Genomic DNA, 21,999 nt, shown 5'->3' on the forward strand with positions numbered 1-21,999 from the left:
CAAGACCCCGCTCTCAGCATCTCCCCAGGTGGTGCTTGTTATGGTGCCTGACTTCTGAGTCGGGGGCCAGGACCCCAGTACCTCGGGCGGTATGCTTGCTCCATGCACCGATATTTCCTTCCTCTTCACTACACGAATGATCTGTGATCCAGGCTGGTGCCCCAGCCACTGTCAAGCATCTCCATCTGGCCATTTTATTACTTGTCCCAGGTTAGTACACACTTGTACACAAATGTCCAGGAACAGAGCAAAGTGGAAAATAACGGATGGACTGGTAACTTGTACGACTTACTTGCACAACAACTCCCATAAAGTGATTCGGGTCAAAAAGAAAGCAACTGGTGACTATGCTAACTGACTTCCAACCCGCGCATGTAGGACTTTGCATAACCCTTCCTCCTCACGGCTGGCTCCCCACTTCGGACTTCTTCCTGTGTCCATAGCCTCAGAGGGATTCTAGTTTGAGACTGAAGGAATCTTGCTAAGCCTTCCTTAATATAAAGGAGTTTGGACATGAACTTGAATAGCCGTTGAGCTGATTTTCCAGCTGACAGGAGATGATTAATTGTTTGCTGTCTATAGGAGTCTTAAAAATCTGTCTGGCCACGTTAATAGTGACTTGAAATTTATGGCTTGAGACCACTGGGGGAGATAAGGAACTCAGAACCCCAGACACTCAGTGTAATCATCCCTTAGGAGGAAAAGAAAAACCAGCGGGCACTTCTCACAGTCCTGTAAACACAGAAGATCAAATGTAAATACGGTCCAAATTTAGCATCCCTGCGGGGTATTATATTCTTCCCTTCGGGGGTAGCATCTGCTTGTTCAAGAATATGTACAGCCAGTGGAGAGTGGGTGTAAGATGTGGAGGTTATGGAATGGTCCCCTTGTATGCTATGTTGGTAAGAACTCCGCATCATTTTCAATAATCACCTTTTCTCTGATATGGTGTTTTGTTCTAACAACTGAAAGGTAGGATGAAAGGAAGATACCCAACCCAAGGGGATCTCACCTTGTGGTCTGACGGCTCTTCCGCCTTGTCCAACGCCCTCCCTGTGGGGCTTTTCACAGGCCTGTCCTCTAATAACGTCCTTATACATAAACACATCTCAGCATCTGCTTCTCTGGAGACTCAGGCTCACACACCTTGGGCTTTTGGTTATTTGCTTTTGTTTTCCTATCTGCAACCTCCAGCGTGCTGATCTGGGGACAATCCGTGAGAGGACCATGTTTTCTACTCTCCAGCTCCGTTTCTCCCTTCAGTTCCACATGCAGGTGTCTTGTAAGAGGTGTGGCCCACGGTTGTCCATTTCAGAGGCTCAGTTTTCAGGTGTTTTCACGTCTCCTTTATCTTCACCACCCACCCATCTTCACAGGTGACCCGGAGGTTCTTCCCAGTTTATACTGATGAGACCCAGGGCCTGGACCACACTTGCTGAGCAGTTCCTAAGTGCCCTCACTGATGGAAAAACAAAACAAGCCACAGATGCTATTGCTTTTGGTTTAAGATGGTTGCATTTTGGAAGATTTCAAATCAGACGTTATCAGAAAGCAGGACTACTGATTTTTTCATCCAAGCCCAAAGTCAGGGCCACCTAGACTTCAGCTTTCTAATGATTATTTCAGTGATGTGGGAAGCAGATATTAGTAAGAGGATAAGGGGATATCTCAGCAAAGACAAAATAATTAGGAAATACCCTTCATTCCCTCATTCTACCAGAAGACGCTAAATATTCTTTCTCCATCATGGCATCCGGTCCCATCACTTCATGGCAAATAGATGGGGAAGCAGTGGAAACAGTAGCTGACTTTATTTTTTTGGGCTCCAAAATCACTACAGATGGTGATTGAACCCATGAAATTAAACGACGCTACTCCTCGGAAGGAAAGTTATGACCAACCTAGACAGCATATTGAAAAGCAGAGACATTACTTTGTCAACAAAGGTCCATCTAGTCAAGGCTATGGTTTTTCTAGTAGTCATGTATGGATGTGAGAGTTGGACTATAAAGAGGGCGGACCACAGAAGAATTGATGCTTTTGAACTGTGGGGTTGGAGAAGACTCTTGAGAGTCCCTTGGACAGCAAGGAGATCCAACCAGTCCATCCTAAGAGAAATCACTCCTGGGTGTTCATTGGAAGGACTGATGTTGAAGCTGAAACTCCAGTATTTGGCCACCTGATGTGAAGAGCTGACTCATTTGAAAAGACCCTGATGCTCGGAAAGGTTGAGGGCAGGAGGAGAAGGGGACGACAGAGGATGAGATGGTTGGATGGCATCACTGACTCAATGGAATGAGTTTGAATAAACTCTGGGAGTTGGTGATGGACAGGGAGGCCTGGCATGCTACAGTTCATGGGGTCACAAACAGTCGGACATGACTTAGCGACTGAACTGAACTCTCCTCTCCTTTCCCCTCCTTGCTCCCGCCCTCCCTCTCTCCCATCCTTCCTTCCTTCTTTCTTTCATTCCTTTCTTCCTTCTTTCCTTTCATGGTTATTTATTGAGGGCTTCCTATGTGCCATGTACTTTGTGGTGAGTGGGACAATTTATTAATTGCTAAATGCCACAGGTGATTCCTTAAAAAAAAAAAAAAGGCACAACTCTCACCTAGGTGCTTGAAATCAATTGCTGTAAAAAAGACAAATCCACATAAAACAGTTGGAAAACAATGACAAAGTAAAATACAATCAAATAACTTGGGTGATATCTAGGTAGACTGGAAAAGGCGATACCAGCTCAACGTCTTTGGAGTACATGATTCAAGTCCTCAAAGATTTAAATAAGGGGATGTGGTAGGAGTATGTTTGAGACCAAGGACCACAAGGACATAGACCCACAGCACTGGTTAAGACCAAGTCAACTGTTCTCCCACCCCAAGGGATATTTGGCAATACCTAGTGAGTAATGGCCGGAGAAGGTGATGGCACCCCCTCCAGTGCTCCTGCCTGGAGAATCCCGTGGACGGAGGAACCTGGTGGGCTGCAGTCCAAGGGGTTGCTAAGAGTCAGACACGACTGAGCGACTTCACTTTCACTTTTCACTTCCATGCATTGGAGAAGGAAGTGGAAACCCACTCCAGTGTTCTTGCCTGGAGAATCCCAGGGACGGGGGAGCCTGGTGGGCTGCTGTCTATGGGGTCGAACAGAGTCAGACACGACTGAAGCGACACAGCAGCAGCAGCAGTGACTAATGGCATATGACAAACCTTGACAGTGTATTCAAAAGCAAAGACATCACTTTGCTGACAAAGGTCCATACAGTCAAAGCTATTTCCAGGAGTCATGTATGGATGTGACAGCTGGACCATAAAGCAGGCTGGGCACAAAAGAATTGATGCCTTCAAATTGTGGTGCTGGAGAAGACTCTTGAGAGTCCTTTGGACAGCAAGGAGATTAAGCCAGTCAATCCTAAAGGAAATCAACCCTGAATATTCATTGGAAGGATTGATACTGAAGCTGAAACTCCAATACTTTGGCCACCTGATGCAAAAAGCCGACTCATTGGGAAAGACCCTGATGCTGGGAAAGGTTGAAGGTGGGAGGAGAAGGGGTCGACAGAGGATGAGATGGTTGGATGGCATCACCGACTCAATGGACATGAGTTAGACCAAGCTTTGGAAGATAGTGGACAGGAGGCCTGGTGTGCTGCAGTCCATGGGGTCGAAAAGAGTCAGAAACAACTTACCAACTGAATAAGAACAAAGATATAATGTTAGATGAATCTGGAAGAGGGTCCCACACCTATCCCAGGGAAGGCTTCCCAGGGCAGGTTACATCTGAGCGAAGGATTGGAAGACAAGGGGTTGGGCAGGTCCAGGGGAGAGGGGATTCTCTGCAGAGGGGGCAAGAGTAAAGTGCAGGCAAGGCGTGGGTAGCTGAGTAGAGCCTGGAGTGTGTAGAGGGTGAGACGGATGGGGACGAAGGCCCGAGAGGCAGCGGCCAGGCCCCAGGGTCCTCCTTACACGCCGCACTAAGGAATTCACGGAAACAGACATCCATGCTGATGTGCCTGCCTGCTCCGCACCCAGAGAGGAGCCCCACTTGCTGCAACCAGAGAAAGCCCGAGCAGTGGCACAGACCCAGCACAGCCAAACAGCTTTAAAATATCAAGTCTCGTTTGGGTCCTTCAACGTGACGGTGTCCTGGAAGCCCTCGCTTTGTCCTCGGGGCCTTAGGGACCCTGGCTGGCTTGCATGGTGTCCTCCTTTCTCTCTTAAGAAGCAAGTTGGTCTTTCAATTCATTTCTAACTTTTCTGAAACTTGCCGATGCCATTTCTCTTAGACTCTTCCGGAATTTGAGTGAATTTGCACTTTGGGCTTAAAGCACGAGGCCTGGTTTTGTTTGTCTCTTTTTGTTTTTGGTGGAAAAGTTAAAAACAAAACTGCAAGTCCTCCTAGGAAGAAAAGCAGTGGTTTTCAGGGGAAGATTTTGTTCCTATATCCCAGGCTGGTGTTATCCTTTAAAAAAAAAAAAATTATTCCTTTTAATTGGAGGATAAGTACTTTGCAATATTGCAATGGTTTTTACCATGCAGCAACACGAGCTGGCCATAGGTATGCACGAGCCCCCTCCCTGCTGAACCCCCCTCCCACCTCCCTCCTCACCCCATCCTTCCAGGCTGTCAGAGCACCGGCTTTGAGTGTCCTGCGTCATACGTCAAACTCCCCCTGGCTCTCTAGTTGACAATGGTAACGTGTGTCTCACTGTTCTCTGAAAGCCGTCTGAGGACATCTCCTGTCCCAGGGCTGCCTCTCGTCTCAGGTCCCCGGAGAGTGGTCGGGCGGGGCCTGTTCACTGCTGGTTCCAGTTCCTCGTGGGCCGAGTGGGGTTTGTGGGGCCTGGTGTGCTCTGTGTGTGTGCGTGTGCACATGTGCCTGTCTCTGCTTTGCTTCTGGGAACGGGAAAACGCACAAGAGAAAAACAGATGGGCCCCTGAGCTTCTCGTTGGCCTGGAAAAATGAAAGGCGGAGAAAATCGTCATAAAAAACGGAAACAGCTGTGGCAGGACTGCAGCAGCTTGGGGGGCGGGTCCTGGCCCGAGGGGCTCGCAGTCTGTCAAGACTCTGCTCCCAGGAGGAGGGGCATCACCCCAAATCGCTGCCCACCCAGCGTCATCAGATGGTGGGACCCTCTGCCCCTTCTTCCCTGTTGACTCTCCAAGCTAGCCGGGAAGATGGAGCTGGAATGAGCTTTCAATGTATCAGAGGAGAAGGTCTACAAAGAAGCTTCTCACCCAGGCTGGTAGTTCCCTGGGCAGGCGGCTCTTCCGTCTTCCATCACGTATAAATCCCCCCGACTTTGTGGAAACCTGTGTTTTGTCCTCAGGTCTCAGCATATCGAGTCAACCGCAGGTTGGCACACCGAGTCATTTTTGTCCAGGATTGATCAGGAGATGCACTGGATAAGCAGAAAAGACATTTAGTCATGATCACTGGCTGCTTGTCTAAAGCTACTGGATTCTTTCTCCAGAGGGACTTTTGGGCAGAAATCAGGAGGGAGAATGTGGCACCGTGGTGTGGACAGGGTAGCTGTCATATCAGCACAGGCAGAGTTTCTGGGAAAGTGAGGAATTTGCCACCCCTCACCCGCCCCCACCGTGGGTCATGAACGGGAATTATATTTTCTGTTAAGTCACTAAAGTTGTGACCAAGTATAACACATTGTTACTATGTTGGCCACGGTGGATGACTGAAATGGAAGATGGTGCTACCAATCAGGCTATTGATTTCGTTTTTCTGGTAATCAATTTATTTATTAAAGAATCTTTTATTTTTGTTTGGTATTTAAAGGCAATATACTTTCGGACAAAGACTTTTAGAAGTTAGAGAACTCCTGACTCTAGCTCTTTTTTTTTTCTCCCTTCGCTGAACTCCCGGGACTAAATTTAATCCAGGAACATAACTCTCCATAATTTATTAAATTTACTTGTTGAATGGGGACCTCTCCCTACTAGGTGTGGGGTCCCTTTGTGCAACTGGCTTTAGCGGCCAGCCTGTCAGGTGGTTAAGTGAGCAGGAAACATTTGCTGTCTCAATGATTATGACCTCTTGAGCAACGAGGCTGGGGAGACCAGAGAAAGACAGTGCTTTCCACACTCTGTACCCAGGAGGACCGCTCAGATTAGTCACTCTGGGTGCTGGCCCCCGGCTGGACAGCTGAACTTCATCTGGTTCATTGATCCACTGCAGCTCACGGCTGATTTCTGATGCTGTACTGACTCAGTTTCCTCTCCTGCCACCTTCATTCTGCTCTCTGGCATGTGGGGGCATGCTTGGTTTTCAAGGGTTAGACACATGCACTGTGGTTGAGCTGAAATGACCAGATAACACAGCTGAAAAACTGGAGTTGAAAGAGTCTTGGTGGGAACAGGAGATCAGAGCAGGGCCATTGGGGAGACTTTAAAAATGCCATATCATTTTTTTTTTTCAAATCCCAGAAAACAGCTGCAGGTGGAGAATAGGATGGATTTCAAGAATTCTCCATGGAGGCAGGGGTTCAGACAGGGGCCAGCTGGGTGATGAAATCAACTCAGAGGTCAGATGTGTGTTCATGTTCAGTGACGGCTTCAGAAATTTCAGGGACTTTCAAAATTGGCTCTGCAGAGAGGCGGGTCTGTTGACTGGGAGATGGGGACAGAGACCTGACCATTCTGGGACTCAGGGGTCCCTAGCTTAAGGGGAAATGAGGCTCCAGCCTCCTTCCTTGCTCTTTGTTTCGGGGAACCCTAGGAAAGAAGTGTCTCTTGCTTGATGAATTTACAGAGACCAGGGATTTTCAGAAAGAGAGCAAACCTCACCGTTTCTATGTGCTTTAAGCTGCCAAGGATGAAAGCCCATAAACACAATCTTGCTGTAAGATCCCTTATCTGCATCAATGTGCATCAGCTCTCCCCAGGCCAGAGAATTTGGGGTAATCTGAATAAGTGCCACCTACAAGTTCAGATGTTTATTTGGGTTTTCACATTTCCCTCCCTTATCCCGAATTCATCCACCTCCCAAGTTGCCTATAAGGGAGCTGAGAGTCTCAAACAGATGCTCCTGGATTCTCAGCTCCATTCGTCTCCAGCCAGACCTGGAAACTCGGGACAATCGGTCCCCCACCCTCCCCCTCCAGGGCTTGGCACACCCTATATGGGTCTAGCTGAATTCATACGGTGCCGAGGCAGCTGCAAAAATGAAAAGTCATAAGAAAAATGGATATTCAAACTCTTCCCATCCAGAGAAAGGAAATAAACATCTGGGTTCCAAAAGAGTATTGGGGGTCGTCGGGTTCGATGTCACATGAATCCTGTAATGCAAAACCCTGTGCAATGGACTTACACAGGGCGTGCAGGAAGGAAGGCGCTGGGAGCCCACAGTGAGGGCTTGAGAGGGACTTACACAGGGCGTGCAGGAAGCAAGGCGCTGGGAGCCCACAGTGAGGGCTTGAGATGCCATTTCACACTCCCAAAAAGAGCTGTCAGAAATTTATTAGTTAATTTAATTTACTGTTATTAGTGCAGAGGAACAGGACTGAACACACACTGTTGTGGGAGTGTGAAATGATTTATGCATTTTGGAAAACGGTTTGGAAGTCTCTTATAAAGCTGAGCATTTATCTATTCCATGATCCAGCAGTGACATTTCTGGGAATTTGCCCAAGAGAGATTTATGTCAGTTTTATTCACAATAGTCCCAAACTTAAAAAAAAAAAAAAATCCTAAAGTCCATCAGCAGAAAAATGGCTAAACACACAGTTGTGTATTTATACAATGGAATACTACTCAGCAAGATATAAGAATGAATTACTGAGTACATGCAAAAACATTGATGAATTTCACAGAAATTTTGGTGAGTCAAAGAAGCCAGATATAAATGGGTACATACCATATAATTCCATTTATATGAAGTTCAAGAGCAGGCAAATCTAGTGTGTGGTGATAGAAATCAGACCAGTGGTTACCTATGGGACATGGGGATTGACTGAAAGAGAACATGGAAGAAATTTCTGGGGTGATGGTTATGTTGCATAATTTGATCAGGGTGGTCACTGTTCTACATTTATCAAACATTTATAATCTGTGGCTTTCATAGCATGTCATTTAAATTTTTTTTTACATACTCGTAAGAAGGCAATGACACCCCACTCCAGTATTCTTGCCTGGAAAATCCCATGGATGGAGGAGCCTGGTGGGCTGCAGTCCATGGGGTCGTGAAGAGTCGGACACGACGGAGCGACTTCCCTTTCACTTTTCACTTTCCTGCATTGGAGAAGGAAATGGCAAGCCACTCCAGTGTTCTTGTCTGGAGAATCCCAGGGACGGGGAGCCTGGTGGGCTGTCGTCTGTGGGGTCGCAGAGAGTCGGACACGACGGAAGCGACTTAGCAGCAAGTGAGGTAAGGGGTGAAAGCTGCCAGTTGGAATCGCAGCGTAACTTTCTGAGTTAAGACGACTGAATGAGGAGTCAGAAAAGTGCCCCAGGAGATAAAGAACCAGCGCTTACTGAGTGCAGTGCCCACCAAGGGTAGCAGCTTTAACCACTGACAAGGACCCAAGAGTGTGGTGTCACCCAGAGAAAAGTCCCCTTCCTTTGCTCCCCTCCTCTGCTGGCCCAGTCCCCTTCCAGCCTGCGGGGCAGACGGCCTGTGCAGAGAAGGCGAGGATGGGTAGGACCCATCTCCCTACTCCAGGTTTCCATCCTGGAACAATCATGAGTTGAGGAGGCAAGAAGATTGAGTATGAAGACACTTTAGGTATTTTCCAGGATATGACATTTCAGTGACTGTAATGAGACTATTTATTTTTTCACTGCACAACCAGAGGACTTTTTATGTTCTGAGAATATTGGGAAAAGTCCTGCTCTCATCCCCCCGTTTCCATCCGCAGGGATTACTCAGGGCCATGGAAAGATCCCTGCTCCGGAGTAAAGTCTAAAGAGACAGTAGAGGCAGAAAAAACCCCAAAAGTTGCAGGTGGGTCCACAACCCACACACAATGGTTGCTCAATATTATAGATGGCACGTCTGTCCGAGTGCCCAGTGGGTATCTCTGAGCGTGTTTCTGTATTCTGAGGTTGGTTACATGGTACCATCTCTTGTCCCTGGAGACAGAGCACAGAGGTTATCCTTGAGCAGGACATAATGTCCAGTGGTAAGGAATTTGGATTTTATTCCGAGTGAATAGGTAGCTATCAGAAGGTTTTGAACTAGGGGTGGGGTGGGTCATAGGTCAGATTTTGCTTTAAAGGTATTCCCAGGGACTTCCCTGGTGGTGCAGTGGATGAGACTCTGCCTGCTAATGCAGGGGATATGGCTTCGATCCCTGGTCTGGGAAAATCCCACGTTTCTCGGAGCAACTAAGCCTGTGCGCCACAACTGCGGGGCCGGCAAGCCTAGAGCCCCGGCTCCGCAATAAAAGAAGCCTATGGGGTCGCACCGAGTCGGACACGACTGAAGCGACTTAGCCGCAGCAGCAGCAGTAAGTGCCGTGTGATGAGAAGCCTGCACAGGGCAGTGAAGAATAGCCCCAGTCACTGCAACTAGAGAAACAAATTAATAAGTAGAAGTTTTTAAAAAAAGACATTCCCTGTAACATAATTTACAACAAAAGAATGTACGCTCCCTTTCTCGTGAAAAACTCTAGTTCAAATTCTCTTTTGAAAGCTGAAGTCTTGGTTGGGGCGGGGGAGGCAGGCTGTGGGGTGGGGGGAGTTAACAGTCGTCGTCGATGATGTTTACTAGTGTCAGGACCTGAGGTTAATTGCTTAATCTCTCTGAGCCTCAGTTTCCTTGTTAATAAAACAGTAATAATAACACCTGTCTCTCAGGGTTATTAAGCGGATTAAATGAGATCATGTTTATAAAACATCTGTCACAGTGCCTGGCAAAGTTGGGGCTCAATGATGTAAATTCCTTTTCCTCTTTTTCCAAGCATTGAATCTGTATATGTCACACTCCTGTCCAAATAGAGGTCAATGCAAAACCTGGCAACTAAGTTCAAAAAATCAATTGCACGACAGCAGGACAGGGGTCCTCCATAAACAACAGAGCGGTTTGGCTGCCACAATAACACATACGACTTTAAATTAATAGAAGCACAATTTCTGATGACGAAAGGGGTGAATCTATTTGTGGTCAAACCGTATTTGGAGTCCTGGAAATCATTCTGGGAGTGCTAAGTTGAGAGAAATGTTAGTAAGTGAAGTATATTCAAAGAAAAATGGCACACCATGAAAAGGCCTGGGAACCACATCGTATATAAAATGTATTGGAAAGTTTAACACGGTTTAAAGAAAAATGAAAAGAAAGCTTGAAAGCTGTACAAATAGTTAAAGGTCTGTCATTTGGAAGAAAGACAAGATTTGCAACACATTGGTGGAGCGGTGGGTCACCCTGGACCACTGAGTGGAAACTGCAGAGACAAGATTTTCCAGCTTGAAAGAGCTCCCTGATAGGAGACATGAGCGGCCAATCAATGCAAGCCTTCTAGGAAAGATTGAGCAGTCAGTTCCTTGGCTGAGATGCTGATAAAGGACTTTGCAATGAGAGTCCAACCAAACCAAGAGACTTCTTACCATGCTTTCCAAATTTCCGATTCCATAAACCTGTGGGGTGCAGTAACCAAGTTTCTGGAGGGCAACAAATCCTCTTGGATTCCAGACACTGGACGCTTCTCTTGAGGTTTCTGGTGAAAAAGAGGATTGTGAGATACATGAATCTGTGTTTTGTGGAGTAGAGAGATGGGTTATTTTTGGTGGGCAGGAGGGGATGGCTAAGATAGAGTGGGTCACCTCTGTGCAAACTGTCACGTCACTGAAAAATGGATGGAGATGAACAGAGGGGAAAAAAAATGAGTCCAGGGAGTTCTCACCAAAATCATTCCCAAATCCATAACCTATTAATACCTTGACCTTCCACCATCCTAGTCTAGGCATCCATCATCTCTCCCCCAGATGGCTACAGTCACCTCCCACTGGCCTAATCAGTTGGATTTTTTTTTAAAATCATAGCCCTCCAGGAGATGATCCAAAAATGTTTATGGGAAGAATGAGGAGTATAAATCTTCCTAAAGTGGAATGCGGCAGCATGAAATTACGGTAACTGGATTATGTTCAGTATGTATGCTCAGTCATGTCTGACTCTTGACCCACCAGGCTCCTCTGTCCATGGGATTCTCCAGGGAAGAATACTGGCGTGGATTGTCATGCCCTTCTCCAGCAGTTCTTCCCAACCCAGGGACTGAACCTACATCTCCTGCATTGTAGGCAGATTTTTTTTTTTTAACCACTGAGCCACCAGGGAAGCCCCAGAATGTTAGGGTAGAGATTCCCATTAATAAGTTCTGTGATATTGCCATCAATTTATGGATAGGATTAAAGGCTGGTATTTTATTAAGCACCTACTCTGTATCGGGCGCTGCCAAGAACAGAAAGAAAAGCCTCTTGTTTGTAGCCTTCGATGTCCTGGTTTACCGTCAACAGCTTTAGTCACAGGCAGACCTAGTTTTTATAAGGCCTGAAGCTTATACAATTTTGTTTGTTTGTTTTGAGGGGAGAGCTCATTAAGAAAAGAATATGGGGACTTCCCTGGTGGTTCAGTGGTTAAAACTCTGTGCTTCCATTGCAGGGGCAAAGAGTTCGATCCCTAGTATAGGAGCAAGGATCCCAATATGCCAAGGAGTGAGACCAGAAAAAAAAAAGAAAAAAAGAATATAAATTTTAAAAATACAAATTTAAGTACAGGGCCTTCAAAGGAGCCTGTGCAAGTGATGAGCCCTGAGGCTTAAGTTTCTTTAGTATAGTAGGAAGCCCGCCTCTGGTTACAGCCATTGTTCATCAGTTAATTAAATTTAAAAAGTGCCACTGGGGTGCCTCAAAAATGTTCACTTTGGAAATCAAGGGAAGAGGGGGATGGGATGGCAGTGAGGTGAGAAAGTAAACACGCAGCTCAAACTAACCCCTAAGTTCCACTTTAGTAACAGTGCGAAAGAATGATTCAAAATGAGTTTTTTCGAAATCTTTTGTTTATACCATTTTGCTAAAAAAAAAAAAAAATCCCTTTTTGTTAAAATAGTTGAGACTTTGAGTACAAATAAACAAATAACTCTGGGTCTGCACAGAAGCCTTTTTTCTGATCTGGAGGACTCCGGTAGGTTTCCAATCAAGTGCTTGTTGTCAAGGTGATAAGCTCTGCGTTTCTGGCTTTAGAATAAAAATTCCTCTAACCTATTTTATGATCTGGTGATCTGGGGTTCTGACTAGGTCTGGCGGATGGGGGTGAGGCGATTTAGAAGAATTCTCTGCAGTCCAGCATCTGCTGTATTTGCTGTGTATCAGCCCCGCTTGGGGGAATTTCTGAAAACCCTTCTGCCCTTCCCCTCTTCTAAGGCAGTAGGAATCCTGAACAGACCGGTTCATTCTGAGACAGTCAAGTCTCTGGAGGCTCCCAGGCTAACAACTGCTCTAAAAACAGTCCTGTTTCACAAGGGAGGGGTTAGAAACATTCTTAACAAAAAGAGAAACTGAGGCACGAGGCAGTAAGCCACCTGCGCTTGGTCCACTGGACGTATCGATGTCCCAACAGAGTATCTGGCTCTGAGGAGGTCTGCTAAAGGTTCACAGATGAGCACATTTATAGGAGGGAGAGAGTGTGAAAGGGTTAGTCGCTCAGTCGTGTCCGACTCTTTGCGACCCACCAGCCTCCTCTGTCCATGGGATTCTCCAGGCAAGAATACTTGAGTGGGTTGCCATGCCTTCCTCCAGGGGATCTTCCCAACCCAGGGATTGAATCCGAGTCCCCTGCCTTGCAGGCAGATTCTTTTACCATCTTAGCCACTAGAGAATCTCCAATCTGACAAACAATGGAAGTTTGGGGAAGTTTAGGGAAAAGAGGTGGTCGTGATGGGTTGGAAGGTGTTGATTTCTGTTGATAACAGGATTAGGGCACGTACATACGGGTGCACAGGAGCTAATGAACACCACGGAGACTTTTAGAGAGATTTTGTGAGTGTTGGCAAGGGGAAAATAAGAAATTTTTGTACCTACAGAGGAGAGAATCTGGGCCCCAGCGAATGGGATGCCGCTATGGCACAAGGAATCGGTTTGTTGAAGGACTTTGCAAAAGAGGAGAATGTAATGTTGCCTCGATTTGATAACTACCATTTTCCTGGTCATCACGATCCTTGCGCAGTACGCAAGCCAGGACTCCAAAAAGCAAAAACAGACAACGTGAGGTCATACCCAAGTTTGGGCGCTGGTGAAGAGTGTCAAGAGATACCAGCCCAGAAGCAAAGTCAGCCTGAGATGAGAAGGCAGAGTGCCTGCTTAGAGTCACTTCCCCAATCAGCTGGGCTGTGTGCTGGAGGGGGGAGGGGGGAGGCGGGAGGGGGGAGGGGGAGGGGTGGGGGGAGTGTCTCCCTGTGGGGGTGGGAGGGAAGGAGTGATTTCATCTGTTTAATGAAAAATGACCTGAACGTTTCTCTGATCCTGGAAACTCCCATGTAACGGAGGCCAAGGAAAACAGGATTAGGTCTCATTACTTCTACAATGGCTTTGCGTCTTCTCAGAAGGAGTTAAACTAGAGAAACAGAGTAAGAAGGGAATCTCATTTCGTTGTGCCAACAGATAAAGCAGGAGACTGAAGGAGACAGTCTCCCCCTGGTCCCCTTCGAACAGTTTTATCTTGGCTTCCTTTGCCTTTTGAATGGACACCCCATTTCTTTGCTGTGTTCATAATCACAGGGGGTTTGCACTATTGAATTCAGACAAGCAAGTCACCTCCTTAGGCATTGTTTCCTCACAAGCCACTGACTTCAGGGTTAATACTCCCCCTCTGACTTCTGCAAGGAAGCAGCGTTTGCTCTGAAGCCATGAGGGTGTTAAAACCACAACCAATGTTTTGCCAGGAGGGCAAACTACTGATAATCGATTCTCTTTGTGACCTAAGGTTGTTGTTGATTCGCTAAGTCATGTCTGACTCTTTTGCGACCCCATGGGCTATAGTCTGCCTGTCTCTTCTGCCCATGGGATTTCCCAGGCAAGAACACTGGGGTGGGTTGTCATTTCCCAGGGGATCTTCCTGATCCAGGGATCCCCACGTCTCCTGTGTATTCTGCCAATATGTCTCCTATATTGGAAGGTGGAGTCTTTACCACTGAGCCACCTGGGAAGCCCTAGGTAACCTTGTAGGGTGGCACTTTTCAAGATTCTTCTGCTTTGATTTTCGGGGACACAGTCTTTAGCAGATTTTTAGGACTGCTAAAAGTACACATAACCCCCGCAAACATCACAATGATCAGGATGCCACCATTTCTTTGGGGCCCCAATTCTTCAAATCATCCTTTTAACAGGACAACCAAATGAATAAGTCCATAGGCCATTTTCTTTTTAATGCAATGTATATTTATTGTAAACAATAATATACAAAAAAAAAAGGAAGGAAGAGAAAAAGGAAAGGTAAGTTTCACAGAGAAAAACAAAAGGTTTGGGGGGGGGAACAAGCAAAACAAACAAAACACAAACACAAACCAAACCTTACCTAAAGACAAAATATGATTTAAATGCCAGGTTTCTTAAGTTACAGAAATATTGTTTTTTAAAAAAGATCTGCTTTTATACAGAAATGGAAAGATGCCATATTATAAGAGTGCCTTAAGATTTTATTCTACTGACTTCTAAAACTGTTAATATATCTTTTTTTAAATAAAAAAAAAAAGTTTGCTGTCTTTTTTAAAAAGCAATCCTCAAACTCTCCAGCCACAGAAGTAATTAGGAATTAAAGTTTGTCAGTGGGCTGACCCTGCTCCCCTGTTCCTCTCTCTCTCCAGGAGACACGCAGGGGAACGCGGATGACACATGCTTGCATTGTTCGTGTCCCAACACACACAGCTTAGACAGCCCGAAGATCTGTGGCAGAAAACACTGCACATGACTCAGTGATACACTACATCTGCAAACTCTCATGTGTACAAAAAGAGAAACGTTTCCAGTTTGTTTTCAACAAAACAACAAAGAGGAAAGGAAAAAAAAAAAAAAAGACAGACAAAAAAGGCATTTATACAAATCTAGGACAAGGAATCCAAAGAAACTTTTAATAAAAAAAAAAAAGATTAAAGAGATAAATTAAAAAAAAAACTGGTTACAGTTAAGGACATAATTTAACAACAGATGACCATACCCTTTGAGGACGGCTGCAATAACCTATTTTAAGGAAGGTAAATTCAAAAAATAAAAAAAAGAGGGAGTTTTTTTTTTTCCGTTGTTTTTCATTAAAACCTCTCCTTACAAAATAAATAATTTTAGCACGTGGAATGTCTTGAAGGTTAACTGCTGGTGTTCAGAGAGGCACAGGTGATGTTAGTGAGAGGACTCAGCATCTGTGTTCCACACGGGCCGGGGCAGGCGGCCAGGGGGCAGTGTGCTGGGGTACTTATTGGCTGCTGAAGCATTCCCCAGACAGATTTCGTCTCCTTTGCTTGCCTTCTGCTGCTTAAGATTGTGGCGAACAAGCAAATACAGGAAGAAATGCACTAAAAGAGGGGGCAAAGATTTTCCAGCAGCATGGTTTTAAGGCTTTAAGGTGGCTTTTTTTTTTCTTGTTTAAAAAACATATATATGATAAAGCTTACCAGATGCTCACGCAATAGTCTCTAGACTATTGTTTACTTCTGTCTTTGCAAAATAAGGCCTTGATTTTTCTTTCTAAGGCAACTTCTCCTTGAATTGGAAAGCCTGAGGAGTTAAGCAAAGCTCACCCCCCCAAACTGCCCAGTAACACAAATCTGCGGCTTTTGCAGGTTAATATAACACACATCCTTTTTTTTTTTTTTTCTTTTTCGTTCGTTTGTTTGTAAGAGAAAGCAAATCTGTACAAAAATACTCTGGCTGCAAGAAAAGCTAGGGCACGCTGTTCAAACTAAAGTAGTTTTTAGCTGTTGGAAAAATAAGAGCATTTAATTCTTTTTATCTAAAAATATGTATAAATCCCCTCAAAATGGTAATGAATCATACACAGTACATACTAAAAAATATTTAAAATAGAGAATATTCCTCACAGAGGACTTTCTTTTTCTTTAATTACTGCTAAAAATAATTACGAAGTCCAAACAGGCAGAGAGAACTGAGCAAATGGGTCACATGAGAGACTCTCCGTCGTCCTCCACGCTCGCTTTGAAGGTTTCCAGTCCAGTTTCGGCGTCGGTTCCGCCGGTCCATTCTAGCCAAGAGTGGGCTGGCCACCGGTCTAACGACAAGGCGGTGATGCGTCTGGATAGCTCAACGTTTAGTGTCTTGGGAATCTGCGTCCGAGTCGCCTTCAGCGTAACGTTGTCTTAAAAATAAAAAAAATAAAAAAAAAAAAACGAGAGAGAGAGAGAAGGAAAAAAAAATGTCCAAAGGGTCGCGCGTTTGTTTCTTGGGTTCCTTCTGCGATCATCACGGCCAGCATCGTGGGCCCCCGCCCCGTGCGAGCTCTTCTCAGGGTCTGGTGAGCTGTGTGTAGACCGGCTGTTCCCAGTGCTGCGGGCTGTGGGTCTGGGGGATGGAGGGCACCCCCGAGGTGTCGGCGATGGGCGTGTACATGGGCCGCTGCGCCGGGCTCATGTAGCTGAAGGTGGAGTAGAGGCCGGAGCCCTGGCCCGCCGCGTGGCTGTAGTAGGCGCCCGAGTTCTGGGGGTCGTTGTAGTCGTACTGCGCGCGCGTGATGGGCGGGTAGGAGGGGCCGTAGTGCGGGAGGCTGAAGGGGCTGTAGGCGATCTGCTGCGGCGAGTGCTGCTGCGGCTCGCTGTAGTGGCTGGGGCTCAGCTGCTCCGTCTTGATGTGCGTTCGCTGCGCGGGGCCCGGCTCGCTGCCCAGCGCGCCCAGCGCGTGCGCCGGCGGCGGCGGCGGCGGCTGCTGCTGCGGGGGCGCCTGCGGCGGGGCGGGCTGCGGCGGGGCGGCCTGCGGCGCGGGCGGCGGCTGCGGGGGCGCCTGCGGCGGGGCCGGCTGCGGCGGCGGCGGCGGCGGCTGCTGCGGGGGCGGCGGCGGCGGCGCCTGCTGCTTGGACATCCACACGTGGCCCGCGCCTGCCGGGCTGGCCGCCGTGCTGCTCACGCCGTAGCTGCCCGTGTAGGTGACCTGGCCGTGCGTGGCCGGCACCCCCGGGTGCCCGTTGGGCGGCAGGTACTGGTCGAACTCGTGGACGTCGAAGGTCTCCATGTTGGAGATGACGTCGCTGCTCAGCTCGCCGATGTCCACGTCGCGGAAGTCGATGGGGGGCTGCCGGCCCCCCTCTGGCAGGGGGCGCCCCTCGCGCTTCAGGTCGGCCTTGCCCGGCTGCACGTCGGTTTTGGGGGTGGTGGGGGGCGTCGGCGGACCCTGGGATTGCCCTGCGGGGCGGTGAAAGAAGGAGAAGCACAGGGCCATCAACCAAGGCTCCGCGGAGGCTCGGGTCCCGGGAGGCTGGGGGGGTGGGGGGCGGGGAGGTGAAGCTCCGGTCTCGGGTGGGGGGGGGCGGCGCACCTACTCACCCTCCCTCCCTGCATCCGCAAGGTAGGCGCGCTGCGCCCGAGATAAGGCGTCGAATGATTAACCCGCGGGTACACATTCGGCAGCCCCCTTTTATCAGGGGAGGGTCCGAGGCCCCGGAGGGTCCGGAAGACCACATTGCTACTGGTAGAAAAGCCCTGTGTGTGCTTTTGGGGCGGGGGACCACAGGGAAAAGGGGAGAAGCCCGGTAAAGTTGTACAGGCATTTTGCCTTGCAATAAAGATTAATCTGTTAGGATGCAAGGATTAGGGGGTGTGTTGTGCGTGTCCAGGGACTTCGTGGGGCCCTGGGGTCCTGGGCAGGGAGGCGAGAACTGGGCAGATGGGCGCAGGGCTTAGTTTGTCTCCCTCCCCGGGGAGCGCCTGGTCCCTAAGCAGAGCCTCCCGGGTGTCTGGGGGCCGGGGGGAGGGTGCCGCGTGGGGGCGGGGGGAGGCTCACCCGAGTGCTCGCCGGGGGAGTGCACCTCGCTCATGCCGGAGGAGGAGTGCGGCGAGTCGGCCTGCAGCGCCTTGAAGATGGCGTTGGGCGAGATGTGCGTCTGTTCCGGGGCCTCCTCGGCCTCGGCCTGGCCGTTCTTCACCGACTTCCTCCGGCGCGGCTGGTACTTGTAGTCCGGGTGGTCCTTCTTGTGCTGCACGCGCAGCCGCTCCGCCTCCTCCACGAACGGCCGCTTCTCGCTCTCGTTCAGCAGTCTGGGGGCGGCGCGGGGAGAAAGAGAGAGGGGCTGAGCTAGCAGGTCGGTGAGACCCGGAGGCGACCCTCACCCCGCGGCATCCTCGAACACTGACCCTCGCCTCCCTCCCGCCTCCCTGCCTGCCAGACGCGACTGCAGCTCACCGCTTTTCTTTGAAAAACAAGAACCGCAAAACTTCGTCCTCCTGGTGCGACCTGAGCGTCCCTCCCCGCCCCGCCCTCTCCCCTTCTCTTCTATTTTGGAAACCCTGCGGATGAAAATAGCTCCCGCTCTCCCAGCCTTTGCTACTGGATTCATACTTCCGTCCGCAACACCCTCTGAACATTTTCTAAAAAACCACTTAATCTGCAAGGAGCCGCTCCTGCCGACACCCCCCCCCCGCCCCCGCACCAACGCCGCCCGCTAACACACACACCGCACCCACCTATTTGCAGCAGCTTCCAACCGCCACCCCCCAAGTGCGCTTCCTGCCCAGGGACCCTCGGGCCTTGGTTTGCACCCCCACCCCGCATCCCATCCCGGTGGGCGAAGGGAGAGCGCAGGTCGAGGGAGGGGGCGGCACACTTCCATTGCCACCGCGGCCCCCACTTGGGATTGACCTTCACAGCCGGGGGCGGGAGATAAGGCTGGCAGCCGGGTCCCACCGCGTCCCCTCGCAAGTGTCCTCCCCTCTGCGACGTGCCCCCCCATCCTCCCCGCCCCACCTACCCCTCCCCCCTGTCCCCAAGAGCAGTCCAAGAACTCGGTCAAACTCTCAGCCAAGTGACACCTCGTCCCCGCACCCCGCTCCGCCAACCCTCCCTGCCCCCCCCGTGCCCCACGCCCCGAGCCTGCAGGGGGACCGGCGACCCCCTCCCGCGGGGAGGCGGGGCGCGGAGAGACCGTCGGGGCCAGCGCCCCCCGCCGCCGCGGAGCCCACCCCGCCGCGCCCGCCCGCCCGCCCTACCTCCAGAGCTTGCCCAGAGTCTTGCTGAGCTCGGCGTTGTGCAGGTGCGGGTACTGGTCGGCCAGCTTCCTGCGCGCCGCCTGCGCCCACACCATGAAGGCGTTCATGGGCCGCTTGACGTGCGGCTTGTTCTTGCTCGAGCCGTTGACGCGCACCGGCATGGGCACCAGCGTCCAGTCGTAGCCCTTGAGCACCTGGCTGACGGCCTCGCGGATGCACACGGGGAACTTGTCCTCCTCGCTCTCCTTCTTCAGGTCCGGCTCGCCCTTGGGGAACGTGTTCTCCTGGGGCCGCGTGTTCTCGGTGTCGGAGCCGGAGCCCGAAGGGCAGGGCGAGCCCGCAGAGTCCTCGGACATGGTGGGGCTGGGGGCGGCGGACAGGCCCTTCTCCTGCTCGTCGGTCATCTTCATGAAGGGGTCCAGGAGATTCATACGCAGGCCCGGGGCAGGGGGCGGCTGGCCGGGAAAGGCGAGAAGCCGCGGCGGCTCGGGCACTCGAGGCGCGGGCTCCTCTCCCCTCGGCGGCCCGGGCGCGGGGCGAGCAGCTCCCGGGGAGCCTGGCGCGTCACTCGGCCGCAGGAGCGAGGGTTTAGGAAGGCGCGCGGGGGCCAGCCCGCAGCTGCCCGCTCCAAGTAGGGGAAGGCGAATTGGAGAGGAGGAGGAGGGGAAGAGAGAGCAGAAAGCGGGGGCGATCGCACCCCTTCTCTCCTCCCTCCTGCAAAGAAAAGTTCCTGGAGTGAAACTGGCAAGTCTCGGCGCCACTGAAGTTCCAGGTCAGTTTCAATCTCCGCTCTGCGCTCTCCAACTCCCAGTCCAGCGGCTCTTTAATAAATACAAGGGCCAATCACGGCGCGGCATTTGAGGGGTTGGCAGGCAGCTGATTGGGCCCGATTTAGGGGGGGGGGGAGGACTGTGGCGCTGGGCAGGGTGACGAGAGGAGAGGGGAGGAGCGGGGAGGCGATCGCAGCCTCTGGTCCCGCGGGGGATTGGGGGGGTGCACCGGGGAAGGCGGGGGACCCGGGACTTCCAAGTGTGTAAGTTTGCCGTCCTCTCTTAATATCAAAATTCGGTGCCGTCTCTGCGCGAAACTTTGCGTGTGTGTGTGTGTGTGTGTGTGTACTAAGATTTGTCCCCACCCACAAGCATTTCTGTTCAGTTTTCTCCGCGGTCCCGGGGACTTAACTGGGTTTGCAGTATTCGAAAAGCTGTCGCTCCTTCCTTAAATCCTAGCCCAGTTTCCGCTCCTGGAGCCTGCCTCCTCCAAAAGTGCTTAGAAATTGTCTTTTGAAGCAAATGTTTTGGTGACTCAACGTCCGCCGTTCCTCTGTAATAATCCGTATAAATAGATGAACATGCTCTGGTTCGCCGGAGCCCGTGCGGCTGGTCGGGACTCGGCTGCGCTCGGTGCAAAGAGAATCAATGAAAACCACAGCGAAGTGCCCCGCGCGCGCCGGCGGCCGCAGAGACGCCGGAGCCCCGCGCACTCGCGGGAGCCGGCCGGCGCTTCTCCGACCTTGAACTCTGACTTAGTTCTTCTCCAGCCCCCGGCTCCCCTCAGCCCGCACCCCGCGGCGCGCCTCAGCGACAGGGAGACCATCCCGAGGTTCTGCCCTTCACCTCTGGCCGAATCAGAACTTGAGCAGAGTTACCCCTGGAGAGAGTTCGCTTACTGCTCTGGCTTTCAGAAACCGAACTTGGCGAACGGGGCTGTGCTGGGCCTGGAGGCCGAGGCCCGTCACTGGGTTTGAAAAAGCCAAAACAAATGGGTACCACCGCAGACAAAACACTCCATTTTGGTGGAGTCGTGCTTCTTGCCTGCTTTCACCTTCCCCGCCACCCCTACAAAAACACCTGGAGCGCTGAAGCGCCTGCGGTCCTGGACTTTAGTCGTATCCTCTCTGACTTGCAGACATTCGGAAGTTCTGGCCAGGGGTGTGGGGGTGTTGCTGATGTATTTCAAGTGTGATTTGAGCGCAACTTTTGTGTTTACACGAACTGCTTAGTTGGCTCTGTGTTTTGAGAGGGAAGAAAAATCTTAGCCGCCTGCGGGTTCCGTGTGTTGAGAATCACAAATAAACGCACAACGGCGGAAAACTCACTTTTAAATACCTTGCCCCTTCCCCTTCTGGCTTTCGCCAGTGTTCGGCTCCGAATTAAATTATTGTCACGGTGAATCATCCCTCTTCAGAGCAAAGGCTTCTCATTTCTAATTTGCAAACTGCGGACATTAGTGCAAGATTTCAAAGAATGTTTTCCTTGGAGAATTTTTTTTCTCTGACATTTCCATTTCTTCTGAAGAGGTGGACATTTGCTAAGGAAATGGAACTCTTCAGAAGGTAGCCAGTTACAGAACTGTGAAACACTATTTACTTTTTTAAACGAATGTAACTTACAAGTGGATGTGTCTGGTACTCTATAGCTTGTTTACCCGTTTAAGAGACAAGGTACAACAGCCTTGTATTCCTGGCCGCGTGAATACGCTGGGAAAGTATAAGAACAACTCCGTCCTTTCTTAGGAGAAAAAGCCCCGCTTAGTAGGGACTGATATCTGTGTCCTAGGGAGGGGGCAGTTGTTAGTACAATTTGAAAGACACCTGACCCAAGAGGGGACTCAGAGACCAGAACTTCGGGCAGACGCTTTAGCCCGGCCATCTGTATTTAGTTGCATTTTATTGTAATTCCCATGTTTACTGGCATGAAGGCAATGAAGACGACTGTGACTTTTTTTTTTTTTTTGGTAATATTTCACTAAATATTTGTCAAATACGTACATTTAAAAATATTTTTTAACGTGGTAATGTAATAGGAGTTATGTAATGCATAGAATTTAAAATTGTAAGCTATAGATCTGTATCT

General features: G+C 49.9%; 1 protein-coding gene across 1 annotated transcript; it reads right to left on the reverse strand.

Moving 5' to 3' along the window:
- Positions 1 to 15,810: 15,810 nt before the first annotated feature.
- SOX9 (SRY-box transcription factor 9) lies at positions 15,811 to 19,946 on the reverse strand. Its single transcript, XM_024981096.2, has 3 exons — positions 19,145 to 19,946; positions 17,943 to 18,196; positions 15,811 to 17,344 (listed from the first exon to the last, which is right to left on the reverse strand). The coding sequence occupies exons 1-3, from the start codon at positions 19,573 to 19,575 to the stop codon at positions 16,455 to 16,457; spliced, it is 1,575 nt and encodes a 524-aa protein (XP_024836864.1). The 5' UTR covers positions 19,576 to 19,946; the 3' UTR covers positions 15,811 to 16,454.
- Positions 19,947 to 21,999: the final 2,053 nt, after the last annotated feature.

The sequence above is a fragment of the Bos taurus genome, chromosome 19 (genome assembly GCF_002263795.3).
Source record: "Bos taurus isolate L1 Dominette 01449 registration number 42190680 breed Hereford chromosome 19, ARS-UCD2.0, whole genome shotgun sequence".
NCBI lineage: Eukaryota > Metazoa > Chordata > Mammalia > Artiodactyla > Bovidae > Bos > Bos taurus.

Bases quoted from the DNA above. Each gene is read 5' to 3' on its own strand.
- SOX9 (XM_024981096.2), bottom strand. From the start codon at position 19,575: ATGAATCTCCTGGACCCCTTCATGAAGATGACCGACGAGCAGGAGAAG. The intron at 18,197-19,144 runs GTAGGGCGGGCG...CGCCGCCCCCAG, and splicing joins ACTCTGGGCAAGCTCTGGAG to ACTGCTGAACGAGAGCGAGA. The intron at 17,345-17,942 runs GTGAGCCTCCCC...ACCGCCCCGCAG, and splicing joins CTCCCCCGGCGAGCACTCGG to GGCAATCCCAGGGTCCGCCG.